This window comes from Gasterosteus aculeatus, chromosome 4, assembly GCF_964276395.1.
Source record: "Gasterosteus aculeatus chromosome 4, fGasAcu3.hap1.1, whole genome shotgun sequence".
NCBI classification, from domain to species: Eukaryota; Metazoa; Chordata; class Actinopteri; order Perciformes; family Gasterosteidae; genus Gasterosteus; species Gasterosteus aculeatus.
In genome coordinates this window covers 6,176,336-6,198,050 of record NC_135691.1, presented here as the reverse complement: position 1 = coordinate 6,198,050, position 21,715 = coordinate 6,176,336, and the positions used below count along the sequence as shown (strand labels likewise).

At 43.7% G+C, this 21,715-nt stretch overlaps 3 protein-coding genes across 3 annotated transcripts; all 3 read left to right on the top strand.

Moving 5' to 3' along the window:
- Nucleotides 1–664: 664 nt before the first annotated feature.
- On the top strand, nt 665–10,521 carry adgrg4a (adhesion G protein-coupled receptor G4a). Its single transcript, XM_040173950.2, has 29 exons — nt 665–801; nt 913–1,025; nt 1,221–1,853; nt 1,961–2,058; nt 2,141–2,199; nt 2,488–2,542; nt 2,744–2,781; nt 2,886–3,025; nt 3,467–3,526; nt 3,630–3,725; nt 4,071–4,156; nt 4,237–4,307; nt 4,402–4,429; nt 4,548–4,570; nt 4,654–4,796; nt 4,923–5,052; nt 5,737–5,843; nt 6,063–6,279; nt 6,419–6,584; nt 6,706–6,858; nt 7,205–7,342; nt 7,441–7,486; nt 7,668–7,771; nt 7,943–8,064; nt 8,186–8,454; nt 8,960–9,065; nt 9,290–9,570; nt 9,708–9,809; nt 9,914–10,521. The coding sequence occupies exons 2-29, from the start codon at nt 959–961 to the stop codon at nt 10,003–10,005; spliced, it is 3,630 nt and encodes a 1,209-aa protein (XP_040029884.2). The 5' UTR covers nt 665–801; nt 913–958; the 3' UTR covers nt 10,006–10,521.
- Nucleotides 10,522–11,238: 717 nt separating this feature from the next.
- Nucleotides 11,239–14,679, top strand: vgll1 (vestigial like family member 1). The gene is made up of 4 exons (XM_040175430.2): nt 11,239–11,521; nt 12,012–12,208; nt 12,301–12,657; nt 13,341–14,679. The coding sequence occupies exons 2-4, from the start codon at nt 12,019–12,021 to the stop codon at nt 13,376–13,378; spliced, it is 585 nt and encodes a 194-aa protein (XP_040031364.2). The 5' UTR covers nt 11,239–11,521; nt 12,012–12,018; the 3' UTR covers nt 13,379–14,679.
- Nucleotides 14,680–16,074: 1,395 nt separating this feature from the next.
- On the top strand, nt 16,075–20,807 carry cd40lg (CD40 ligand). Its single transcript, XM_040172585.2, has 4 exons — nt 16,075–19,303; nt 19,806–19,848; nt 19,939–20,037; nt 20,140–20,807. Exons 1-4 carry the CDS (start codon nt 19,103–19,105, stop codon nt 20,517–20,519), a joined length of 723 nt encoding a protein of 240 aa, XP_040028519.2. The 5' UTR covers nt 16,075–19,102; the 3' UTR covers nt 20,520–20,807.
- The last annotated feature ends 908 nt before the right edge of the window (nt 20,808–21,715 follow it).

The following is a 21,715-nucleotide window of genomic DNA, read 5'->3' as shown; positions in this document are numbered from 1 at the left end:
GACTTTGTGTGTGTTTGCAGGATGAAATACACATTAACCAAAGGTATTGTTTTGCTCTCTTAGACTACACTGACTGCGTGCTGAAGGTGAGACCAAAGAATCATTAAAGAGTTGTCAAACTCAGTCATTTCGTTGCAATATACTACTTGACCTCTTTGTGGTGGTGTGGTGCTATAAAACACATCCCTACATTTCACACAAAGCTAAACCCTGGACTTGCTTCACATTCCGGTCTGTACAGCATTTGCAGGATATGTCTTCTGTTCACATTCACAATCATGTCATATTTAGCCTTGAGCAAATCATCATATGCAACAACCACAAATGGGAAGCTTGTTATGTAATGACACCAGACACTGTGATAATGTCAAAGGGATGGTACATCTGTGTCATCAACATCTACACAAACAAGGGTGGGACAAGTATTTCTCAACAGGCTGCAGTGGTATTTCTTTCACGTTTAATCCTTGTTAAGATAATTAAAACCCTCGCTGAGCCACTGGACACTCCGAAACCACAAAACTAGGTGCCCTCACGCTGAACGAAAAACACCTGAATGTGTTAATTGGAGTCACATTTGCGAAGGTCCGTGATTGTAGCGTCAGCGTGCTTGTTAGTTATGTTTATTGGTGGCTATTAATGAGTAACTGGGGGAACTACAGGGAGCGGAGGTCTTCTCGTAGGGAAAAGAAGCGGCGCTCGCCTGCAGACTTGTGGCTCAGCCGCTTCTCACGAAAAGACGGCGGTTGTGTCATTTCTCACAAAACAACTCGAACTTCAGGAGCGAGAGAGATGACCGTGGTAAGTCCTAAGCTGTGTGTGAAGATACGTTGATAATTGTTGGTATTACTCCAAGGTGAATGCTAACCGAGGATATCTGATATAAAATCTCTCTTTGTCGCCTTTCAACAGGTCACCGTTTGACATTTGGCATCGAAAGGGTTTTAAGTCTGCTGTCATGACCTCCGTCACGGGCCCGTCCCTTCTAACTCTGGTCTGTCTGTGCTCGCAGCTTCTGGGCTCACGTAAGATTCAGACCAATCAACGCTTCGACGCTTTCAATGTCTTCAATTGTCTGTTTTTTCATTTATTGTGAAACAATTGCTGGTGTACAATATGCTTGTATGGCTCTTTTGTGCTTTTTTTTGTGGGGGACGGGGGTCTCATATAGCTTCATGGTTCTCCTCATACGCCCGTCTCTTTTGCACCCATACCTGTAGGTGCAGCTTCCTCCGCCAGCACCAGCCTGTGGGGCAAGAAGCTGCTGTTTAGGGCCCGGCCGTGCATGTGGCAGCTGCAGCGAGGCGCCGCGGCCCCGGAGCTGGAGGAGCTGAGTGCGTGCATGCTGTTAAACCGCACCCACGGATCAGGGTGGACAGGCTTTGACTACAAACCCCCCGGGGGAGGACCCGAGGTGCTGGGACTCGAGGGCACAGGTACACAACTTTCCGTATGGCTGTTTGGAGAGAAACACAACCTGCCCACGGGCTTGAAATTAAACGAACGGCACACCGTGTGCCTGACCTGGTCGGGCCCGGCCCGCAGGCTGCGGGTCTACGTCAATGGAACCAGAGAGTACAACGCGTCCGTGAGCCCCGAGCTCCCCCGGCGCCTGGCCCTGAGCGGCACCCTCACCCTGGGGCAGTCTCATTTCATAAACGCCGCGGGGGAGGTGAAGCCGGTGTCCGGCACGGATCTGCTGGGTGAGATCGCCCTCTTCAGGGTGTGGGCCAGGGAGTGGAGCGCCGAGGAGCTGAGGGGGCACAGCTGTGCCGACGGAGACGTGGTGAGGTGGGACCTGAGTCAGTGGAGACACAACTGTCCGCCCGAGCCCGACGACCGGCTCCACTGTGGTAAACACGATGCGACCTCTGACCTTTCTGTTCGACCAACCTGTTGACAGGGTTTGAAACTTTCCTTGTTCAAACTACAAAGCCGGCGTTTTATTTGTATTTTCTAGCATGGTCGCTTTACAAAGTCAACATGCGGACGTTGGATGTTAACTCTACGAAGCCTGCAAATTGTTCAGGGTTACTCGAGGAGGTCGCAAGAAACTGGGTATGAAGAACATTTTACTGATGACTCTGAACAAACAAGTCCGAATCGAATTATTTCATCTTTGCTCTCATCTCTTGTTTAGTTGGAGAGCATTTTCCCTCGTAGCATTTCAGTCCATAACATCCTGGTTTCATCCGAGAGGTAAATCAACTTATATTAAGAAAAACACTCCTTTTTAACTGTCGGCAATCCTGCAATATAAAGACACAATCCAAATGTTAAAGTATACCTGTAAATGTGTTTAATACATTTTCCCCCACTGCCAGACCGAATCTCCCTCTAATCTATGTGTGTTTGTTTAGGTGTATGTGTGTGTGTGTGTGTGTGTGTGTGTGTGTGTGTGTGTGTGTGAGGCTAAATTAACTGTAATCACAGCTGCAATCTTGGACATTTCAGTCTGTAATTTCTGTTATCTGTGTGTCCGTACAGCCGTAACTGCCGTGTGGTTGATAATTCTACTGCTCCACCTGCGCAACAATATCAGGTGCGCCACTATTAAGTACTCAGTTTGATTTTCCACAGAAGGAAAGTAATATCCTCAAAGACCAGCTGATCGGAGAACGGGCGTTTCTTTTTTTCTTTTTTATTGAGACACGGTCATTTTCGGAGGAAATGAAAGATGTCAGCATTGAGCCGGGTTCAGACGAAGGACGCGGCCTTTTAATAAAACGATTTTTTTTTTTAGGGATCAAGAGCACCGTCAAACTCCAACTGTAACACGTGGTGAGATGAATCCAAGACCTGAAAATGTTCATAATAAATTGCAGTATTTAAGGTGCCTTAAGAACAATTCTCCAAACTGCAGATTTATGTCCTTGTGGTAAAAGTTTCAGGTGTGAATTCTACGTGAAAGTGGACCCGGCTGCTGACGTGGAGGTGGTTCAGGCGAGCATGGCTTCGTTGCTGAGTTCGACCTTCCCCCACAGCCTGACGGCCGACCCCGACACCATCAGCGTGCTGCCTGTGGGTGCGTATGGCACAGTCCGGTCCTCTCGACCCAGTCAAACATTAACCAAACACTGTTTATATGGTCATTGTCTTGACAATGGTTGTATGTTCATGTCACATGAAGTGGACTGTTTTTGCAGAAGCATATTTACTTTAATAATTGTGGGACATTTGTTCAGCTCTTTTTCTTTTTTTTATACAGTCAAAGCAAACTTTGGGTTGAGCTGGAAATGTGTAAACACTTTACCCGTGATTGTTGTCTGAATTAATAAGATGCTGCAGAGATAGAAACTCGTCAAAAAACTGTTGCACACAGATGCATTAAAGTCATTGATATTGCTCCTAAAAATGCCACTGCTCATTAGAGATTTACATTTTAATGATTTGATTTCCATCAAGTTCCTCATTGAATGTCCTCTCGTGAGCTTTTATAATTAAAGAGGCATTTTTTCTCCTTCAGAGTTTCTCCCTGCAGTGACAGAACCCCCGCCGACGGCCACCTCTGGTGCACAAACACAAGGTGAGCATGCAAGGATAAAACGATGATTATTGATGATGTTTCGCAATGATGTCTTTTTCATACGAGTGCAAGAAAATCTTTGTACGCTGTAATGTTTTCACAGACATGAGACCGACTCAAAGTCCGTCAGCTGATCCCACCAACGTGTCCCCAACAACAACAACCGCGGGAGATCCTCCCGAGCAGAACGAGACCCTCAGTCAGTTCACCAAACAGCGTCTTCTTTCTGCTTCTTCCTACAACAGTAATAATCTCACAAGAGAAAATGTTTGCAAGTGTTGGAAAACCTGGATCCCCGTCCAGAGCGAAATCCTTCAAAACAAGACAATCTGATGGAGCTCGGCTGATTTTCCCTGCTGCCTTGATCGATTCCAGTTTCCCTCATTTCAATTCTCATTCCAGTCAATCTAGTGTATCCGATCCCGCTGTGGAGTCGTCAAATGGGAACTAGGCGTCTTAAAAAGATTTTTTAAGTTTTTCTGCATAATGTCGGACAACAATGCATTCCGCCGTTGGGTCATCCGCTCTCTTTTCTGTCCTGCAGTCGGACCAGACACATTCTTCAGAGTCAATTTGACTTTACGTGTGTACGGCAGCCCCACAAACCCAAAGCAGAGTGTTAAGAAATGGGTGAGAGACTTGCAGAACTAAACTCGATAGCTGTGTAACAGACAGTCTGTGTACCTTACATTAGTCTCTTTTGGCGAAAGGTGAAGAACCAGCTGGAGGCGAATGGCACCATGACTGTGCTGAATCTCATTACAAAGGAGAATGTTGGCAGGTGGGACATTTATGTTAAGTGGCTGTGTGTGAGCGCTTATAATGCGTGATGAAGAGGTGACAGTTGACTTATTATTCATCTTTAACATTCATAGCAACACGGAGCAGCACAATAGACTGATGGTGAGCGTGCATTTCATTTATTTAATCACCTGAACTGTATCTCGCACCATTGAAGCTGCAATGGTACAGTTCACAGTTTCGTTTACGTTGCAACATCTCTCTGGTTTCCTTTTTTTAGATTTCCCAGAGGCAACAAAAACAGTAGGTGACAAAAAGGAGAGGAATAATGGTTTCATAAATCTTGTGTGTTTGTTATGCCGCTTAATTGTGTTTCTCCTCTGCAGATATTACTGCACCTTCCACGTTCAAGAATACAGCCAAAACAGTTTGGCAGAAAGTGAAACGTTTATTACCGCCGCCCTGACATCGGGGTACGAAACCGACTCCTTCGCTATTCAAACTATAGGTGTGGCGATCAAACACATAGGTAAGCTGGCCTGAAGGGTAAGAAGTAAAGAATCATGTGAAATCATAAAAAAAAAAAAACTAACTAAAGTAAGGATTTGTTCAGTTGCAAAATTCTATTTAACGTTATGTACATATTCTTTTTCAGTGCCAGCAAACTGCTTGGAAGAAACTACCTCTACATTCTATGGAACGTACATTTGGCCTGAAGCCTTTCCACAAGTCAACCAAGAGATGGGATGCAGAGAGCCGCAGTCAGAGAGAGCCTTCAGGCTTTGGTAAAACATAACCCTCCATCTATGCAGGATTTAATATTTGACCATGGACAATTAAATTATCAAGATAAGATCTCAAGCTAAACGCCGCCAAAGAACAGCGGATCAGTCGTCTTAAACAATCATAATGGTGAATAAAATAATTTCATGCAGTGCTCTCTGACATTACCGCATACCATAGATGTCTTTCAAAGAATAATAAATTATATATTGATTTATAATAGAGACAACATGTACTGAGGTTAAGGGTTTATTCACACCGGCCTCAGTTAAAGGAGCCAATATTGATCTTGCAGGATATTTATTGAATATTTACCTGTACAGGTCCTGTTTGTAACAGACGGTTTCCATAGAGACGGCTCAGAGTGTTAAGCAAATTCCCCCAATTACGATGTCCGGCTCTGACTAGTCTTCCCGCCTGTAGCACACAAGCCCCGACCCCCACACATTATTATTGGAATCAAGAGCTTCAGTCTTCTGACAGTATCTCTACAAAGTATTTCTCAAGGTACAATACGGTCAATACGTTTTATTGTCGCTCAGTGAGACCGTTGATGTCTTAAGACAAAGACGGTCATCAGCAGGGGACATGTGCTCTTAATTTTGTATCAGACTGACAGTCAAGTTTAATTAAATGAATCAGAAATTGACCACAAGAATATCTGATGTTTTCTTCTTCATCTTCAGTAAGTTAGACATTGAAACGGACACAACCAGCTGGGCTAAACCCGATATGAAACAATGCAAACCGCTCGTGATCATATCAGACCTTGAAAACATCACTGTCACCACGGGTAAGAAGATCACACACACACACACGCGCACACACACACACACACACACACACACACACACACACACACACACACACACACACACACACACACACACACACACACACACACACACACAGGCTGGTTGTCCATTCTTAATCCCTCCATCTAAACAAAGACACGTCACACGAACCTCCTGAAAACACAAAAGAACCCACGATTGACGTTGTTGACTCGCAGGTAACATGGCTGAGGTCGTGGACGTCATTCAGGACCTCGTCGATGTTCAGTTGGGTGAGAGCGCGGAGCTCTCCTCCTCCCAGCTGGATGCCGTGGTGGCGAAGCTCTGCGAGGTGGTGGACATCAGCAGCATCACGCCTGCGCTCGCTGCCAACATCGTCAATATTGTTGCGGATATCCTGGTTTCCAAAACCCATGTCGCTCCTTTGGCCGGCGTGTGAGTGGAGAGGGAGGTTTCTTGTTCATCTCAGGGAACGAAACACTGCCCTTTGAACACGTTTGTTACTTCTACATCCTATATTTACTCAAGTTCTTGCGAATCAATCTGAGGTTGCTGTTTTTTGTCCTTGGGAAAGCCTCCTTAATCTGACCGACAGAATGGGGAACGACATGGATTTCCAAGATGAGTCCATCAGCATAACCGCCCCCTCGATGGCGCTGTCCATGATCAACGTCGGTCAAAACGACTTCAGCGGCCTGACCTTCGGCGTGTCCTGTGTTTCTCCTGACCTGAAGCCACAGGTGAGACGATGGAAACCTTCCACAAGACGTTTTAGGGAGAGTTTTTGTGACAGATTAACCTTTAACGGGAGGAGGAAATGACTAGGCGTCTCACACGGTGTGGCATCTTGTTTTTCGACAGGTTTTTTTCAACAACGACATTGTGGGCGAACTGCTCCCCGACACTAACGCGACTATCTGTTTGCCCTCCGAACTCAACAACTTTTTCCCTTCCGGAGAGAGAAATACAACCCGTGTCCAGTTTCAGTTCTATGCAACAGACGATCTTTTTCAGGTATTAAATCCTCACTTGTCACTATTTGCAACACTTTGGTTTTATTCACATTTGTTGTTAATGTTGTTGTGGTTCTTCTTGGGGTTTTTTTCTAGCTTTTGCTGTTTTCAGATGCTCAAAAAATAATAATGACAATAATTCATTATAATGCATATAACATTATATTCAAAGTTGTGAGATCTGTGATCTTTTGAGGACTATAAACTAAAAGTAGCACTGAATGGATGAATTGTATCATCATTTAAAGATTAAAAACAACCAGCATATAGTTTAAATACGACAAATCCGGTTTCTTTCACTGTAAGAACTACTGACATTTTTTTTTCTTCTTTATTTTCTTTTAAAGGACCCAAACATGACCAACTCAACACAGAGCAGCTGGACACTGAATTCCTTCGTAGTGTCTGCGAGCATCAACAACAGCCGTATCAGCAACCTGAAGGAGCCGGTGGTTGTTTGCCTCAGACACCAAACAATCAAACAAGTGAGATGGAATTCAGTTTGTCCGTCAGAAGGAGAAACTCGTGTTTACTGTGAGTGAGTGAAACAATCATCACTTCTGTGTTTGGTTTTATTTTACAGCCAGAAGACGAGGTCCAGTGTATGTTTTGGGATTTCCTGAAAAATGGTGAGGTCGTAATTATTTGTCACACTTTATGTGTTTACAGTTGGATTCAGATGATTTACACTGTAATTCTGCCACGTTAAACTTTTGCGGAACCGGTGGCATCAATGAGGAACCGGTGACGCGGGAAGCTGCCGAAAAGCTGCTGTGATCAAATGTGTGTGTGCGTTTGTGTGCGTGTCAGGTGGGCAGGGTGGTTGGAGCGGCGCAGGTTGTGAAACCCGCAGCATTTCTGCTCATGAGACCAGCTGCCTCTGTGATCACCTCACACATTTCGCCGTGCTCCTGGTGAGTCACGGTGCAGGAAGCTGATGTTTACACCTAAATGTGTGAATTTTTGTCATCCGAGAGTTATGGAGCCGATGAGGTTGGAACGGCTTGCACACTTGCCTCCCATTTTTTGCTGCTTCGTGAATAAGAAAAAAAATACGTGAACAGACCGTTGTGTGTTGCTTTCAGGATGTATCCAGAACACACGTCAGCGGAGCTCAGAGCCAGATTCTGACAGTGATCTCATATCTCGGCTGTGGAATCTCCTCCATCTTTCTCGGCATCACACTTGTCACCCACCTTGCTTTTGAGTGAGTGACATCAACTTATCGTGTCGTATCGAAGTTGATGATGAAAGGAGGCTGAAGGAAGGAAGGAAGTTTCATTGTTTGCTTGAATTGAGTTAAAATCTTATCTTTTACTTCACTCTAGAAAGCTGCGTCGCGACTACCCGTCTAAGATCCTCACTAACCTGTCCGCTGCCCTGCTGGGGTTGAGCATGCTCTTCCTTCTGGACTCGTGGCTCTCCTCCTTCTCCAACTACAGTCTGTGCATCGCCACCGCTGCCACGCTGCACTATTTCCTGCTGGCCTCTTTCACCTGGATGGCCCTGGAGGCCGTGCACATGTACCTCGCCCTGGTCAAGGTCTTCAACATCTACATTCCCTCCTACATCGCCAAGTTATGTGCTCTGGGATGGGGTAAGGCAGAGCTCAGGGGGCTTGTTTCTCTCTGCAGTGGGAGAAAGTCCTGTTGGCTTTTATTGGCAGTGGGTTTTGATTTGTTTGGTTCAAGCTGCGTCGTTAGTCGGCTCACTTTATTTCATTAGTCACTTTTAATGTCATTTCCAAGAAGGGTCCTGAAAATAAATGTGGATTTTTTTAAACCTAAAATGGTGCTTGAATGAATTTTTCACATTTGCACACAAATAAATATGTATTCATCACTTATTTATTATTTCTAACTTTATATGTTGAAATATATTTTACATTTACATTTAACATAGCACAACCATTATTTTAATTTTACAGTTGATTTAACAGCAGCAATCGGCAAGAAGAAAATCATTTTGAACAGTCTTTTCCTTAGATTTGAGAGAAAATAAAAACGAGAAATATATTCAGGAATTGTTTACTTCTCGCTCACAGTGCTTGAATATGTTTAGTTAACTGATCTGAATTAGGTTCCGTCTTTGTGTTCTGACAGGTATTCCTCTGGTCGTAGTCAGCTTGGTGCTCGCCATAGATAAAGACGCCTACGGCAGCATCGTGCCTGACGAGTCTGCAGTGGCGCTGCAGTCCGCTGAACAATTGTAAGCACGAGCGGGGTGAATCGTGATGAGTAACGCGGCGCCCTTTTCCAAATGACGTGATGAAAACGCCAGGATTACATCTCATGCGAGCTTGGTGAAACTGTTCAAATGAATTGTCGAGGATGAGAAAACTGCGCAAAGCATCAACAATCCCAAGCAATTTATCGGGTGAGAATCGTAAATGTAAATCGTAAATGTCGTGGCGTCTGCTCCTCTCCCTCCAGCTGCTGGCTGCAGGACGACGTCTTCTTCTACGTAACCGTGGTGGCCTTTATCCTCCTGATTCTGTTGTGCAACACCTTTGTATTCATCGTGGTCCTGATCCAGATCAGACAGATGAGGGCCAACAAGCAGCCAACAAGCGGCCTGAGCTCGTTGCATGACTTGAGGGCTGTGGTCAGTCTCACGGTGCTGTTAGGCCTGACGTGGTCAATGGGATTCTTCTCCTTTGGGCCCGGCAAAGTGTTCGTGATGTACCTGTTCTCCATCTTCAACTCCTTGCAGGGTAAACAGGATCCGTTGCTGGGATTGCGTGTTATAAGCTACGAGGAGTGAGAAATAGAAAAAAGAAAAGTACCCCTGTGTCTACTTCATGCTGTCTTATACACACAATTGTCTCACGCGTCTACTCTTTTGTCCCAGGGTTCCTTGTCTTTTTGTTCCATTGTTTGATGAAGGAGAATGTGAGGAAACAGTGGAGAGTCTTCTTGTGCTGCGGACGTTTCAGACTCAGTGAATACTCAAGTAGGCCACACGTTGTTTGCATTTGCATCGCAGTACAATTGCCAGAATTTTAAAGCGGGGGGCTGTTTTTAAGATGGATGCTCCACAACTTTTGCGCGTTTCAGACTGGAGCCGCTCTGCGACAGCCGGCTGCAAAAAGAATCATCTAGTCAACTCCGACTCCGGCGCGTCTGACACCACAGAGAAAGGACTCTGACTCGTCCAAGGGATCCGCGCCGGAGCACCACCAGGGAGCGTGAGAGGGCCAAGACCCACCGATCCTGCACAAACTGCAGACGTCAGATCAGCTGCCTGTCGATTATGGGAACGAATCAAATGAACTCGCGGTTTAGTTGGTTACAGTGGCTCCACGGCCACTTCTGAAACACTATAAGCAGGAATATTACATTCAAAAAAATGAAAACAGTCCGTTCAAGGCCCAGTGAAGACGACAGTGAAGACGTGTGCTCTGAAGTGCACATTGAATGCCATCAGCTCAAATTTACTCTACGGTTTACACCACAGCTTTCACTGTGCAGATGAATCCTAATACAACACAAACAAATAGTTAGTGTTTGTAAAACCTCTAATTGCAAATGAATGAGTGAAGTAAACTTTGCACAGGAAGCCGCTGTAAGAGCTTTCCATGTAAATGTGTCGTGAATGTAATGGAAAAGACAGTATGTGTAACCAATAATTGTATTAATGCATAATAAATTATAGTTGTATCCCCGTATATGAAATGACGTGAAACTTACTGCTGGTGAAATCTCTTTAATCTCTTTAATTTTATTCCATTGATTCTTCCAAAATATCTTCATTAAACTCAAAGACACCACCGTAAAACCTCACGTAAAAGCTTTCTGCCTTTTTGCATATGGGTCCATTAAACCATTACAATTTGTATATAAAAGAATAAATGTGCATCCGTAGCGGCCGTACTGTCAAGCTCACAGTCCCACATAAACATTCCTTTTACCTTTTCAAAATAAAAGTCCAATCCTTTACCGGAAGGTCTATGGGGTTATTACACTCATGACTGTTTATTTAATGTAATTTGTAGAATCATACTACTTTTCTACCTCTAGAAGTTTTACTGCTTGTTGTGTTTCCCTTCAGGTATATTTAATATCAATGATAGTAAATATTGATGTGAAGCTTGTAGCCTCCAACATTAATCAATTGCATTTGGAATACAGAAAATGAGTTCTTCAGATGTGGAGGTCTAATAAAAATAATACAATTTAGGAACTCTAACCTTCAACCAGGTAAAATGAAAAACATAACAACAACATAAAGTTAAACCTTGCTTAACTTTATGTTGTAATAGCAAGAAGTTTTGAGAGTTCATTTCGGCCTCTCTGACAGGCGTTTCACTTCGGCCATGTTGTTCGACTGTGTGCACCTTTTCCACAGTGCGCCCGGAGGATGTTTTAACGAGGCGTGAGTCGGGTTCTGGTGGAACTCGCAGGATGACATTCTCTTCATAGCAGCCTTCTTTCAGGAAGCATCACACGCCCTCCAGGTCTAACACATCGAGTGACTTTGGAGGCTCGGGGAGCGAAACATTTTGTCCAGGAGGACAAAGTTTTAATGTTGGTTAAGAGGTGAACAGAGTCAGGTGAGGCTTCTTTTCAAGGACTTGGACCGCTGCTCATTCAAGTGCATTTAGCGTTCAACCAGTCGATGCAAGGACGCAGTCCCTGGTCAACTTTGGTCTATCACCGCTTCAGGTAAGACAAGCAAGTCACTTCAAATATACCTGATTGTCATACAAACATTGTGTATGTGACCTGTTTATTTACACTTCATAGAGCTTTCTGTTATGGTGGCTGACATTATGTTTTTGCATTTCAAACATTGTTTGATTTCCATGCATTGCGTAATATTTTAATACCAAGGTAAAAAAAAAACGTAAAAGATGTAAAGGTGTGCTTTACACACTTACTGTTTATCTAAAATGATTACACCTTTCATGAGAAAATATGACGACTCCAAGGGTGCTGTCGTTCATTCAGGGCAAATGGAGATTAAATGCCTCCAAGAATTATCATCAAAGAGGAAAGAACTGTTGTTTTTTGAAGGATGCAATGAATGAGAAATGTTTTGATCAAATTTGTATTCAGGTAAATAATGCTTGAATGGATTATTTTGTCTTTTGTTTGAATGCTAAAAATAAATACCAGGGAAACATAAAATGTACCCGTTTTGTCTTAATCCCAGCTGACCCATGGAGGACAGAAATGACAGTCCCGCGGCTGTGAGGGTGGAGGAGCATTCTCGCGGTGTCGTTCTGACTTACTTCCAGGGGGACATCAACACCATGGTGGACGCTCACTTCACCCGCGCCCTCGGCAACGTCAGCAGGTCCAAGGCCCCCGCCGCCAGGACAAAGAAAACCCGTAAAATTATTAAACTGGGTAAGCCCTCCAGACCAAGAGCGAATGACCCTGCATGACCAACAGGACACATGCATCCTCGTTAAGTAGCCTCTCTCTTTCCCCCCCTGCAGAGGAATCCAGCGCCTGTCAGGCCAGCGCTGTGGACTGCTACTCGCAGCCAGAGGTCCCTCCTCCTGAGCGTCTCCTGAACTTCAGTCCCGCGGAGGACGCTCTCGGCTCGTGGCACTCGTTCAACGGCAGGTCGGCGGACGGCCCCGGGCTGCAGTCCCTCGCCTACCCCCTGTCCCCCGGTGGATTGAGTCTCACCGGGCAACAATACGCCACATCTCTGCTCAACCTGCTGCATAATGACAGGGGGGACATCGGGCCCAGCATGGCCTCCGGCTCCAAGCCAGAACTGCATCCCAGCTGGCCGATGCCTCAAGGGTTCAGAGACTCTGTAGACCCCGCCGCGGGCTTTGAACCTGGTAGGCCTTCTGCTGCAACTAACTTCTTTCAAACTGTCTCGCAAAACTCTTACAACGAGCATCTCTATTTTGGTTAATGTGGATACTGACCGCCTACTCGATGGAAAGGTCTTGTTTCAAATAACCCCCTAGTTTTTTTTTTATCCATCTCCCCTTCGACATCAAATCATTAACAAACAACACCAAAGTGGAAACCTGACACGCTGACGATATTTGTTGAACAGAACCGTGTAAGTTCAAGGTTAACCTTTGTTCTTCTTCCAATGAGGAAATACTAATTACTAGTTCTAAGCTTTTTCAGCTTCTACGGTCTCACGCACCTTCACGTCATGTCCTCGTTCGATTTCATTGGAGTTCACAGTCAAGTCTCTTAAAGGGGCGGGGCCATAGTTAAACCCCATTGGACGCAAGAAACTGAAAGTCAGAGGGAACGTCTCAGGGTGTCATTACTTTCCTGTTGTGTTTGTACGTTTTTTGGACAACAGACTGCAGATAATTACTCAGTCTTATTTTTGTTTATTTAGGAACTCAATTACCTTTACTTGTTTGTTCGTATCCACTAATGAATCTCATTCCAAGAAACACAACCGGGCGAATAAGATAAACATGCACTACAGTTTACTAATACGTGTTCATGGACGTCCATTAACGCTGTTAAGAAATCACTGTCTGCTCTCTGTCAGGACGACGCCTGGAAAAGAAGGACTTGTACTGGTACTGAAGGCGAGAGCAGGCCGGTGCAGCCGGCTTCAACCGCACCACATACTTGTGGCTCTGCGAAACCACCCGGCTCTCCGTTCAGCCGCCTGAGGGATTCTCGTCGAGCAGGCCTGGCTGAGTGTCAGCTGAGACGACGCGCAAAAGAAACACTGCAGCGCCTCCATTCCTCCGCTGAATGAAACGACCTCGGCACGTCAGCATGTACCAACTGGAGCAACGACACACTCCGACAAACCTGTTCTTCCAGTCTACTACTTCCACTTCGAAATCACTCAAATCTGAAGAAGATTTGCACCGGATTCATTCTCTTAGTTGCCCTATAGAGGTAAATAGACCAGTGTTGTTATTGTTTTTATTGAATATTGATGTTAGTATCTACGGTTCAACTATATAAGTCTATGTTTCTATGAGAATTTTTAATTTTCAAACCAACAAACAGATGAAGGACATTGTTGTTGTTGATGACTTAATGGCGCTGGTGCCATGCAGTGTAGAAAGAAACAGAAACATGTTATGTTGAACACAGGTGGATATTTAATGTATTCAAAACGTGAAAGACCTCTGAAATAAAAGTAAGAGTATCGAAAAACATACTTTGTAAAGTAATCCAAATGATCATACACACAAATTGAGCAATACCGATGTTCACACTTTTTTTTTTCATACAAATACAATAAACACATGATCAGCGGTAGTAAGAACAACTAAGTAACTTTTCTCATGTAGGCCTGTTGAATTTAAGTACTTGACATTTCCATTTCCATGTCTTCATTTCAGAGGGAAATACTGTACTCTGTTCTTACCGAGAATTTATCTTTTCTTACAACAACTCACTAGTTACAATTGGCTACTACAAAATTAAGGTAATTAAGATTAAGTTATCAGTTTCATATTAATGTAACAATAATTATATGTATTTGGTAGAAATACTGACAGGTTCCATTGTGTATAATTATAACTTTTACTTTTAAAACTTTAAGTACTCTTTGTTGCCACTACATCTGAACTTCAGATGGAGTTTTATTTGTAATGGAGTATGTTTATAGTGTGGTATTACTACTTCCACCTTGTAAATTATATTAATTCCTTCCACCTCAACATACAATGTATATTTGCCTGTAGTTATTGATATTGTTGAAACTCAAGGTGTCCAATATTGAATAAATGAGACATTACGGAAGGATCATGTGTACATACTGAACATTCTGTTTGTCTTGACTGGATGATGAAACATGGGAATATGAAATAAAATAATCTTTGGGAAAAATGGTGTTGTGGAATAAAAAAGGACATAAGAAAATAGATTACCCATTAAATTGTCTCATTCAATAATGACCACGTTAAAACTAACATTTTCCTCAGAACATGAATGGATATCCGCTGCAGAATGAGGTCTATGGAGCAAATAGTGAATTAACGAAAGGACAATTTTGCTACCAGGAAGTGTGACTGAATAGAATCTATAAGATGCTTTTTTAGGTCATTTTCTTATGGAGCAATGATAATAGCATGTGATATGACGCACAGCTATTGGCAGCTGAGCTGCAGTGTGCGGACTTATGGTTATGTCAACCGCCAGTCTGAGTTGCTCTGAACTGTGTCTTCACTGTAGTGTCTCCCGAACGTCGATTATCGGCTTTAAAAGTTCAAAGGCCAATGACGGAATGAGGATCGTTTTTCAGACCTGCACAAGGTTCTGTAGCTCGCCATTTCCACTTATATGTACTTCAAAAGGAAATGTTGATTTATCAACACGCGTATTACCAGTTCTGTTTGTGTTGCTTTATGTCTTTTCTAACCAAAGTGACACTGGTATGAATCATAACGTGTCTGAAATGTTGTTCCACAGTGAGTCAGATTTAAATGATGTCGGTATTTCACCACAGAGACCATTCATGGCAACAGATGGAGGATTAACCACCTCGACATAATGAGGGTGGATTAGTTTGTCCAGTGTGGTACTGCACTAAACACTGAGGGGTTACCAAATGTCCTTGGAGGGTCCCGGACCCAAAGCCACGTTCCTGCATTGTTGGAATACGAGACCTTTAATGCCGTCTTCAGGGGCAGAACATCTCATAATGAATTTAAAGGGAAACGGCACTGGAGGGGGGAAACAAGCTGTCATCACAGGAGCGTACACATGACACATATGTAGGAATAAAAATGATCCACCGTGTGTTACGGTATTGAATGCCTACACAGTCTTTATTTAGGCTACAGATCGACATTTTCGTCAACATTACTCATTAACATATCCACCACCTGTTGCACAGAAGCTCAGATGATCCACTGTTTTTTAGCCTCACGGCCATTCATGCTCAAGTCAAGAATATCTGTAAGAGTATGACTAATTTTCCTTTATGGGTTGATAATAACTCTTTATGTAACATTCAGATGGACCCAAAGGGGGTCACCAACTGGCTCAGAAAGTCCCTCGGGTCAGGATCAGATTAAAAGTTTAAAAGTTTTGGAGATGGTGTTGTCGATGGTGTCCTGCTACATGCTGTGCTGGATGCCCTACGGCGTCATGGCGCTGAGCGCCACCTTGGGCAGGTCTGGACTGGTGACTCCTGTGGCCAGCGCGGTCCCCTCTGTCCTGGCCAAGCTCAGCACCGTCATCAACCCCGTCATCAACCCCGTCATCAACCCCGTCATCAACCCCGTCATCAACGTGTTCTTCAACAGCCAGGTGGGTAAGATCTGATGTTTGAAGTGCAGAGGATAAACCGTCCTTATCTAAACATAAAGCGGGCGGGAAGATAGAGTGATTTCACCCACAGAGGAGAGCTCAATGGCACCCGTGCATCTGACATCCAGGAGGCAGCTCAGCGTCTGTTATTATCACACTGGGTGTTTCTTCACACTACTAGATGGCACTCTTCTGTCTGATATTTGATTCCTGAGAATGACTAAAATCAAGCTCACTGGATATGACCACAGTCCTTTCTTTGTACCTTCACACAGTTTTACAGATGCCTTGTGGCCTTCTTGAAGTGCAGCCCTGAACCCTGTTCAAGGCTCCAAAAGCGCTGCCCTCCGCAGCCGGCACAATGACCGCCACACTCTGGTTGTCCACCATGCGCCTTAAAAGCTTTATCGTCTTTTTCTTCTGACAGACTGTGAACGTTAACAGATTTTTTGGGGTTTTCTATGTCCATTCTACATAAGCAAGGGGACAATGTACGTATTTTGAGTGAATGCACTGAAAGTAAATGCGTTGGCTGCAAGTCAAAGCATTGCCCTGTTCCCCGAAAGAGACACTCAGATGCATATATACGAATGATTAAATGTCTTTCATCAGTTACATAAAATAATATCAACCTTGATTCCTAAACTAAGCCACATGTTTGTATTTGTAGTATATAGTGGTTAATTAGTACAATTGATGATACAACAATAGCAAAACTAGATACATTTTAAAAAGGTATCATGCAAGGTGTGACACTCTAAAGGCAAAAGTTATATCATGGAAATGATGAAGGGAATTCTGGCATTTGATATGGACACGTCCAAAGAGTGTAATGGAAATAAATAATCTATTACCTTATCATTCAAAAGCATATTTATAAAATTAAAATTCCTAAAATACATGACACCCGTCATCCTGAGTGGGGCGTCAGGACTGTGGGGCCTCTCTGACTACTCTGTGGCACCTCGGGAGCGACTCGGTGGCCACTCTGCCACGGTCCTCAGTCATGCATAAAGGGGAGAAGTCCAGCTGCTGTCACACCTGTAAGTTGGGTTTTTGTCCTGTCTCCACGTTTGTTTTGGAGATTAACTCTCCTCTCGTTTCAGGTTCCTCGCCCTTCCTCATGTGTCACCAGTCTGATGGTCTTCCCTAAATCCTGATTGTGTCCACCTGTTCCCACACTTCCCTCGTGTGTACTTACAGTCTGCGTCGCCCCTCGTCCTGTGCCAGTGTGTCATGTCCTTTCGTCTTGCACACGCGCCTCACCAAAGAATTAAGCCCAGGTCGTAGTTTTGTTTGTCCCGAGCCATGTTGTGGACTCCTTAGTTGGCCTTGTGCTGTTTATGGCTCCACAGCTCCTCGATGTAGTTTAGAGCCTTTTTGTGATTGATTGTTTTGTTATTTCCTCTGTAGGAGAGATTTTGGGGTTTTCTTTTGTTGACTATTCATTCAGCTCTCTTAGTTTTGCCAGAGCATTTCTCTGTACATCTCTTTGGAGAAGTTTTTTGTTCCCAGGGACTTCCCTGTGTTTTTTTGTTGGAAAATAAAGCTGAACCTAAACTCTGTGTCCGAGTCCTCCACAAGAGCTCCCTCCGTCACAGCTGCAGGTCGGACCTGCGACAGATGTGATTTGTGGCCGCAGAGGCCTCTAAAAGGTATTTTTTCTGTGGTGGACATTCCTGAATCTCCGGACCTTCTGGGACTATAAAATCGACAGTTCAGGCGGAGAACAAACAGGTTAGACGAGGTTCGTTGGAGTATTCAGAGGCGGATAGGAACCTGTACATTACCAATCCAGACTTTTTCTTAAAACGTTTTTTGTTCGATTTTTAACTATTTTCTGATTTTAGCAGAGTCGAAATTATCTTCGGCATTTCCAAGCCCGAGTTCAATTAAATTTATTGGGAGATGAAAATAGGTTCCGGGTGGTATTTACTCCGTAGCAGTGGTGATTAGTGGCGATTGAAAAGTCTTGAGTTCTTCTTCGGCACCAAGGGAATTAATCATAGTAGTGTAACTCGCGTTACACACTCAATACAATAGACCTTTAAGGCTTTGTAATGCTCTAATTAAAAAAAACAAATTACATTATACAAATATATTATTCAGAGCTGCCAACTCTCACAGTTTGGCCGTGTGACACTTTGGCGTGTTTTCACACGCACTCACACCACACATACAATTTGTCACGCAAAACAATAAATCTGATTTTGGTCCAAGACGTGTTCGTTCCCTGACGGTAGATGGCGCTAAGGAGCGCGCCTGTAACCCTGTTTGCTGCATTGACGTTCTTTCTCAATGCCTAAGACGGCGGACTAATGAGTATTTCTCCCTAACTAATCTTGTGTCATTTTTTTACGCAACATAAATCAATACAATTATCAACAATATAGGTTTGGTTTCAATTGAGTTTGTGTCCCTATGGTTGAATGCACTTATTGTAAGTCGCTTTGGATAAAAGCCTCAGCTAAATGTTATGTAATGTAATTAAGAATTGGTTGAATACCATTGTAATCAAAATGTCAATCAACATACCTTTGTCAAAAAAACACAGGTCTATTAATTAGGCTATATTGTGGTACATAGACATCGTTTTCTTGATCAAGTCTAGAAGGCCCTGCAAGTCATGATCAGATGAGTTCAGACATTGCACACCACCCAAAAACCCACTACAATGCAGTAAACAACATCTACTTAAACCACAATGTCCTGGGGGTGGACCTTCAGCTATGTCTACTGTCCATCTCCAGTAGGCCGCCCCCGAGTATCGCCTACTGGCGTAGACAAACCGAGCGATATAAACCCTCGTTGCGTTGCGTTTATTGCGTCATATCTGACTAAATGGCAGAAGATAATGCAAAGAGGCGCGTCATACAAAACGCACGCAACACAAACCTCTCAGAGGTCACAGATGTGCAGCTCAGAACTTCCAGGAAGTAGTGAGACAAAAAGTCAGTTGCCTGTGAGAGCAGTGGCTCAGAAGCGCATGGGCTGTCGAAGACGTCTCTCGGGTTTTCATCACTCCTCTCCACCATGATCAACACCTACCAGACCAGCATGGCTCCACCGCCGGTGCCTCCGCGCCTCACCGGATCCCACCCGGTCCTCTTCCCGGCCCCGCTTCCATCGCGACGCCACAGCAAGTCTCTCAATCGGTTTTTGGTTGCCGTCGTGTTGCTGCATTTATTTTTGTCCATCGGAGGATTCATCTATCTGTACCACAATGACAAAATGGTAAAAAAAAAAAAAAACTTACTAAATGCACTTAGTACACTGTGAATGTATAGTTGATCACACTGCTGCATACATGGTAATTGTACTGTAATCTTCTAAGACATTACAAGTTTAAATGTTTTCCTTTCCTAGTAAAAAGGTGATGGCCTTTTAAAAAAGATATAGTTATTTGTATTATTACCTTTTGCTTAACTTTGAAAACTTGTGCAAAAGATGATGTAAAACATGAAGCAACTGCACCAATCCACACGTCGGTTTGTAGAGGGGAAATGTCTATATTTATATATTTATATATATAGGCCAATGTAACTGTTTGAATCACAGGAAATGCTCTTAAACTAACAAGTGAGGTGTGAAAGTCAGGGTGTTTTTTACAAGCATTTTGTGGAACAGAATATTATGATACTAAACTACGAAAATTGTACATATATAACAAGTATCATAACAAAATGTACATTCACTATATATTTTAGCTGTTCCTAATATTCTACTATTTTCACAGCTTTCATTTCAGCTTCCCTCAAGACAAGGGGAGGAAGGACAAAGTAAGTTAAATTCATTGCATTGTTGCATAAATACAAAAAAAAAAAAAGCATTATCAATGTCTCTGACCAGATGTTTGTTTCCTATATTAGCGGCACAACGCTCATCAGAAAAGCAGGAAACCTCCTACAAAGCTTTGGCCCGAATGGCAGTTAAGCCCCAGGAACACACGTCAGATCAGAAATCTACATGTAAGAAATGATGAATGACAAGCAAGCAATCTAAAATCTAGAGCTTCAGTGAAAAGAAATTCCCAATGATATAATTTTAAACCCCTGCGTCTGTCTCTCCAGCGGGTTATCTCCAGTGGAACATCAACCACTCCGTTTGCAGGAACGTCGGCTACTACCGCAACAGTTGGTTGACCATCCTGCAGCCTGGCGATTACTACGTCTACTCCGGGGTGACCTTCTCCGAGGGCGACTCCGAGCGCCCTCTGGTCAGCAGGGTGAAGCTGAGGAAGAGTGACAAAGAGCAGGAAAAGGTTGTGATGCAGGCCTACTGTAACCTGAACAGCACACGCGGGTCTCCGTCGATCCCTCGCCTGTGCACGGCCACGCAGGGAGCCGTGATCACGCTGGAGAAGGGGAACCAGCTCAGCCTCTGGGTGCAAGACCTTCCACTGGTGAACTACGAGGAAGGAGCCACAATCTTTGGGATGTACAAACTGTAGGACCCCCCCTCCGTGATAACATGCACGGACTGTATCTGAACAGCGGGAACTCATTAAGTGGATTTAAATCTACTGGCAATGCTGTAAAATAGACTGGATCAACCACCAAACAAATGGATTTTGATACTTTTTTCTGTGGAGGCAAAGAACTGATTCCTGACAGCTAATTTATTAAATCAGATATAATTGTGTGATATTTTTGTTGCAGTTGCGAGCGATTGTACTGTATTTATTGATGTAAAAGAGCTTGTATAGCCATGAAATGAAACTTTGATATTTAATCTAAAAGATTTCTTCTCTTTTCTTTGTCTTGTATTCCGGAGTCAGTTAGACATGGAGAAGACAGCATGAGGCGATGCATACCATTTTAAATGCTGAAGCCCAAGAGGTGATCGGGTGAACTATAGAAGTTAAAATACCCAGAATTTCAGCCTCACAGGCCTTCTGTTTCTTGGAACATAGCAAAGTCATTTCTTTCATGCAGCTGAGCCACAAGAAACAAGACCTGTCAAGATGTTGGTTATGTCTCCAGAAGTGGTACAACACTCCATACCAAAGTTCCTTCCGTGGTGTGTGAAGAGACGTATGCACCAAACTCAATGTTGTTTTTAGTTGTTCTGGAAAGGAGCAAAAAGGAAGAAAAAAAAAATAGCATCCGCAGTATTTCATTGCCAACTGATTTTTGATGGAAGCTGCACACGTTCCACTTTTGTGATTTGTGATTTTTCCTTCTTTCCAGCCGTTGGTTCCCATTAATTTCCAAGTGGTTTATGAATCTGTTTTTTTAACTCTTGGCACTTGTTTGATTGTGTAATTCATCAGAGGAACCTCGCAGGTGTCACTTCTGTTCTCTGTCATGAGGAGATAAGTTTGATTGCAAACTAATTAAATATAAAAGGAACAACGGTACAATAATGAAACCCTGAGACATGCATGCAGACATTCACAGATTGCACAACTCAAGCATCCGCAGCACGGTTTGTCAAACAGAGGATAAAAGTAATGGACTAAAGTACGAAGTGTAACTGCAGATTTAGAGATCCCATCCGACATCACCATATCTGACCGAGCGTCTGGCGTGTCGTTGCCGTGGCGTTCAGGCATAACGGAAAGTATGAATGTCTTCGGAGGCGTGTGCAGTTGCAGAGGAGGCGCACTCTCACAGGATGTCATCTATTCTAGTCAACGCTTCCATC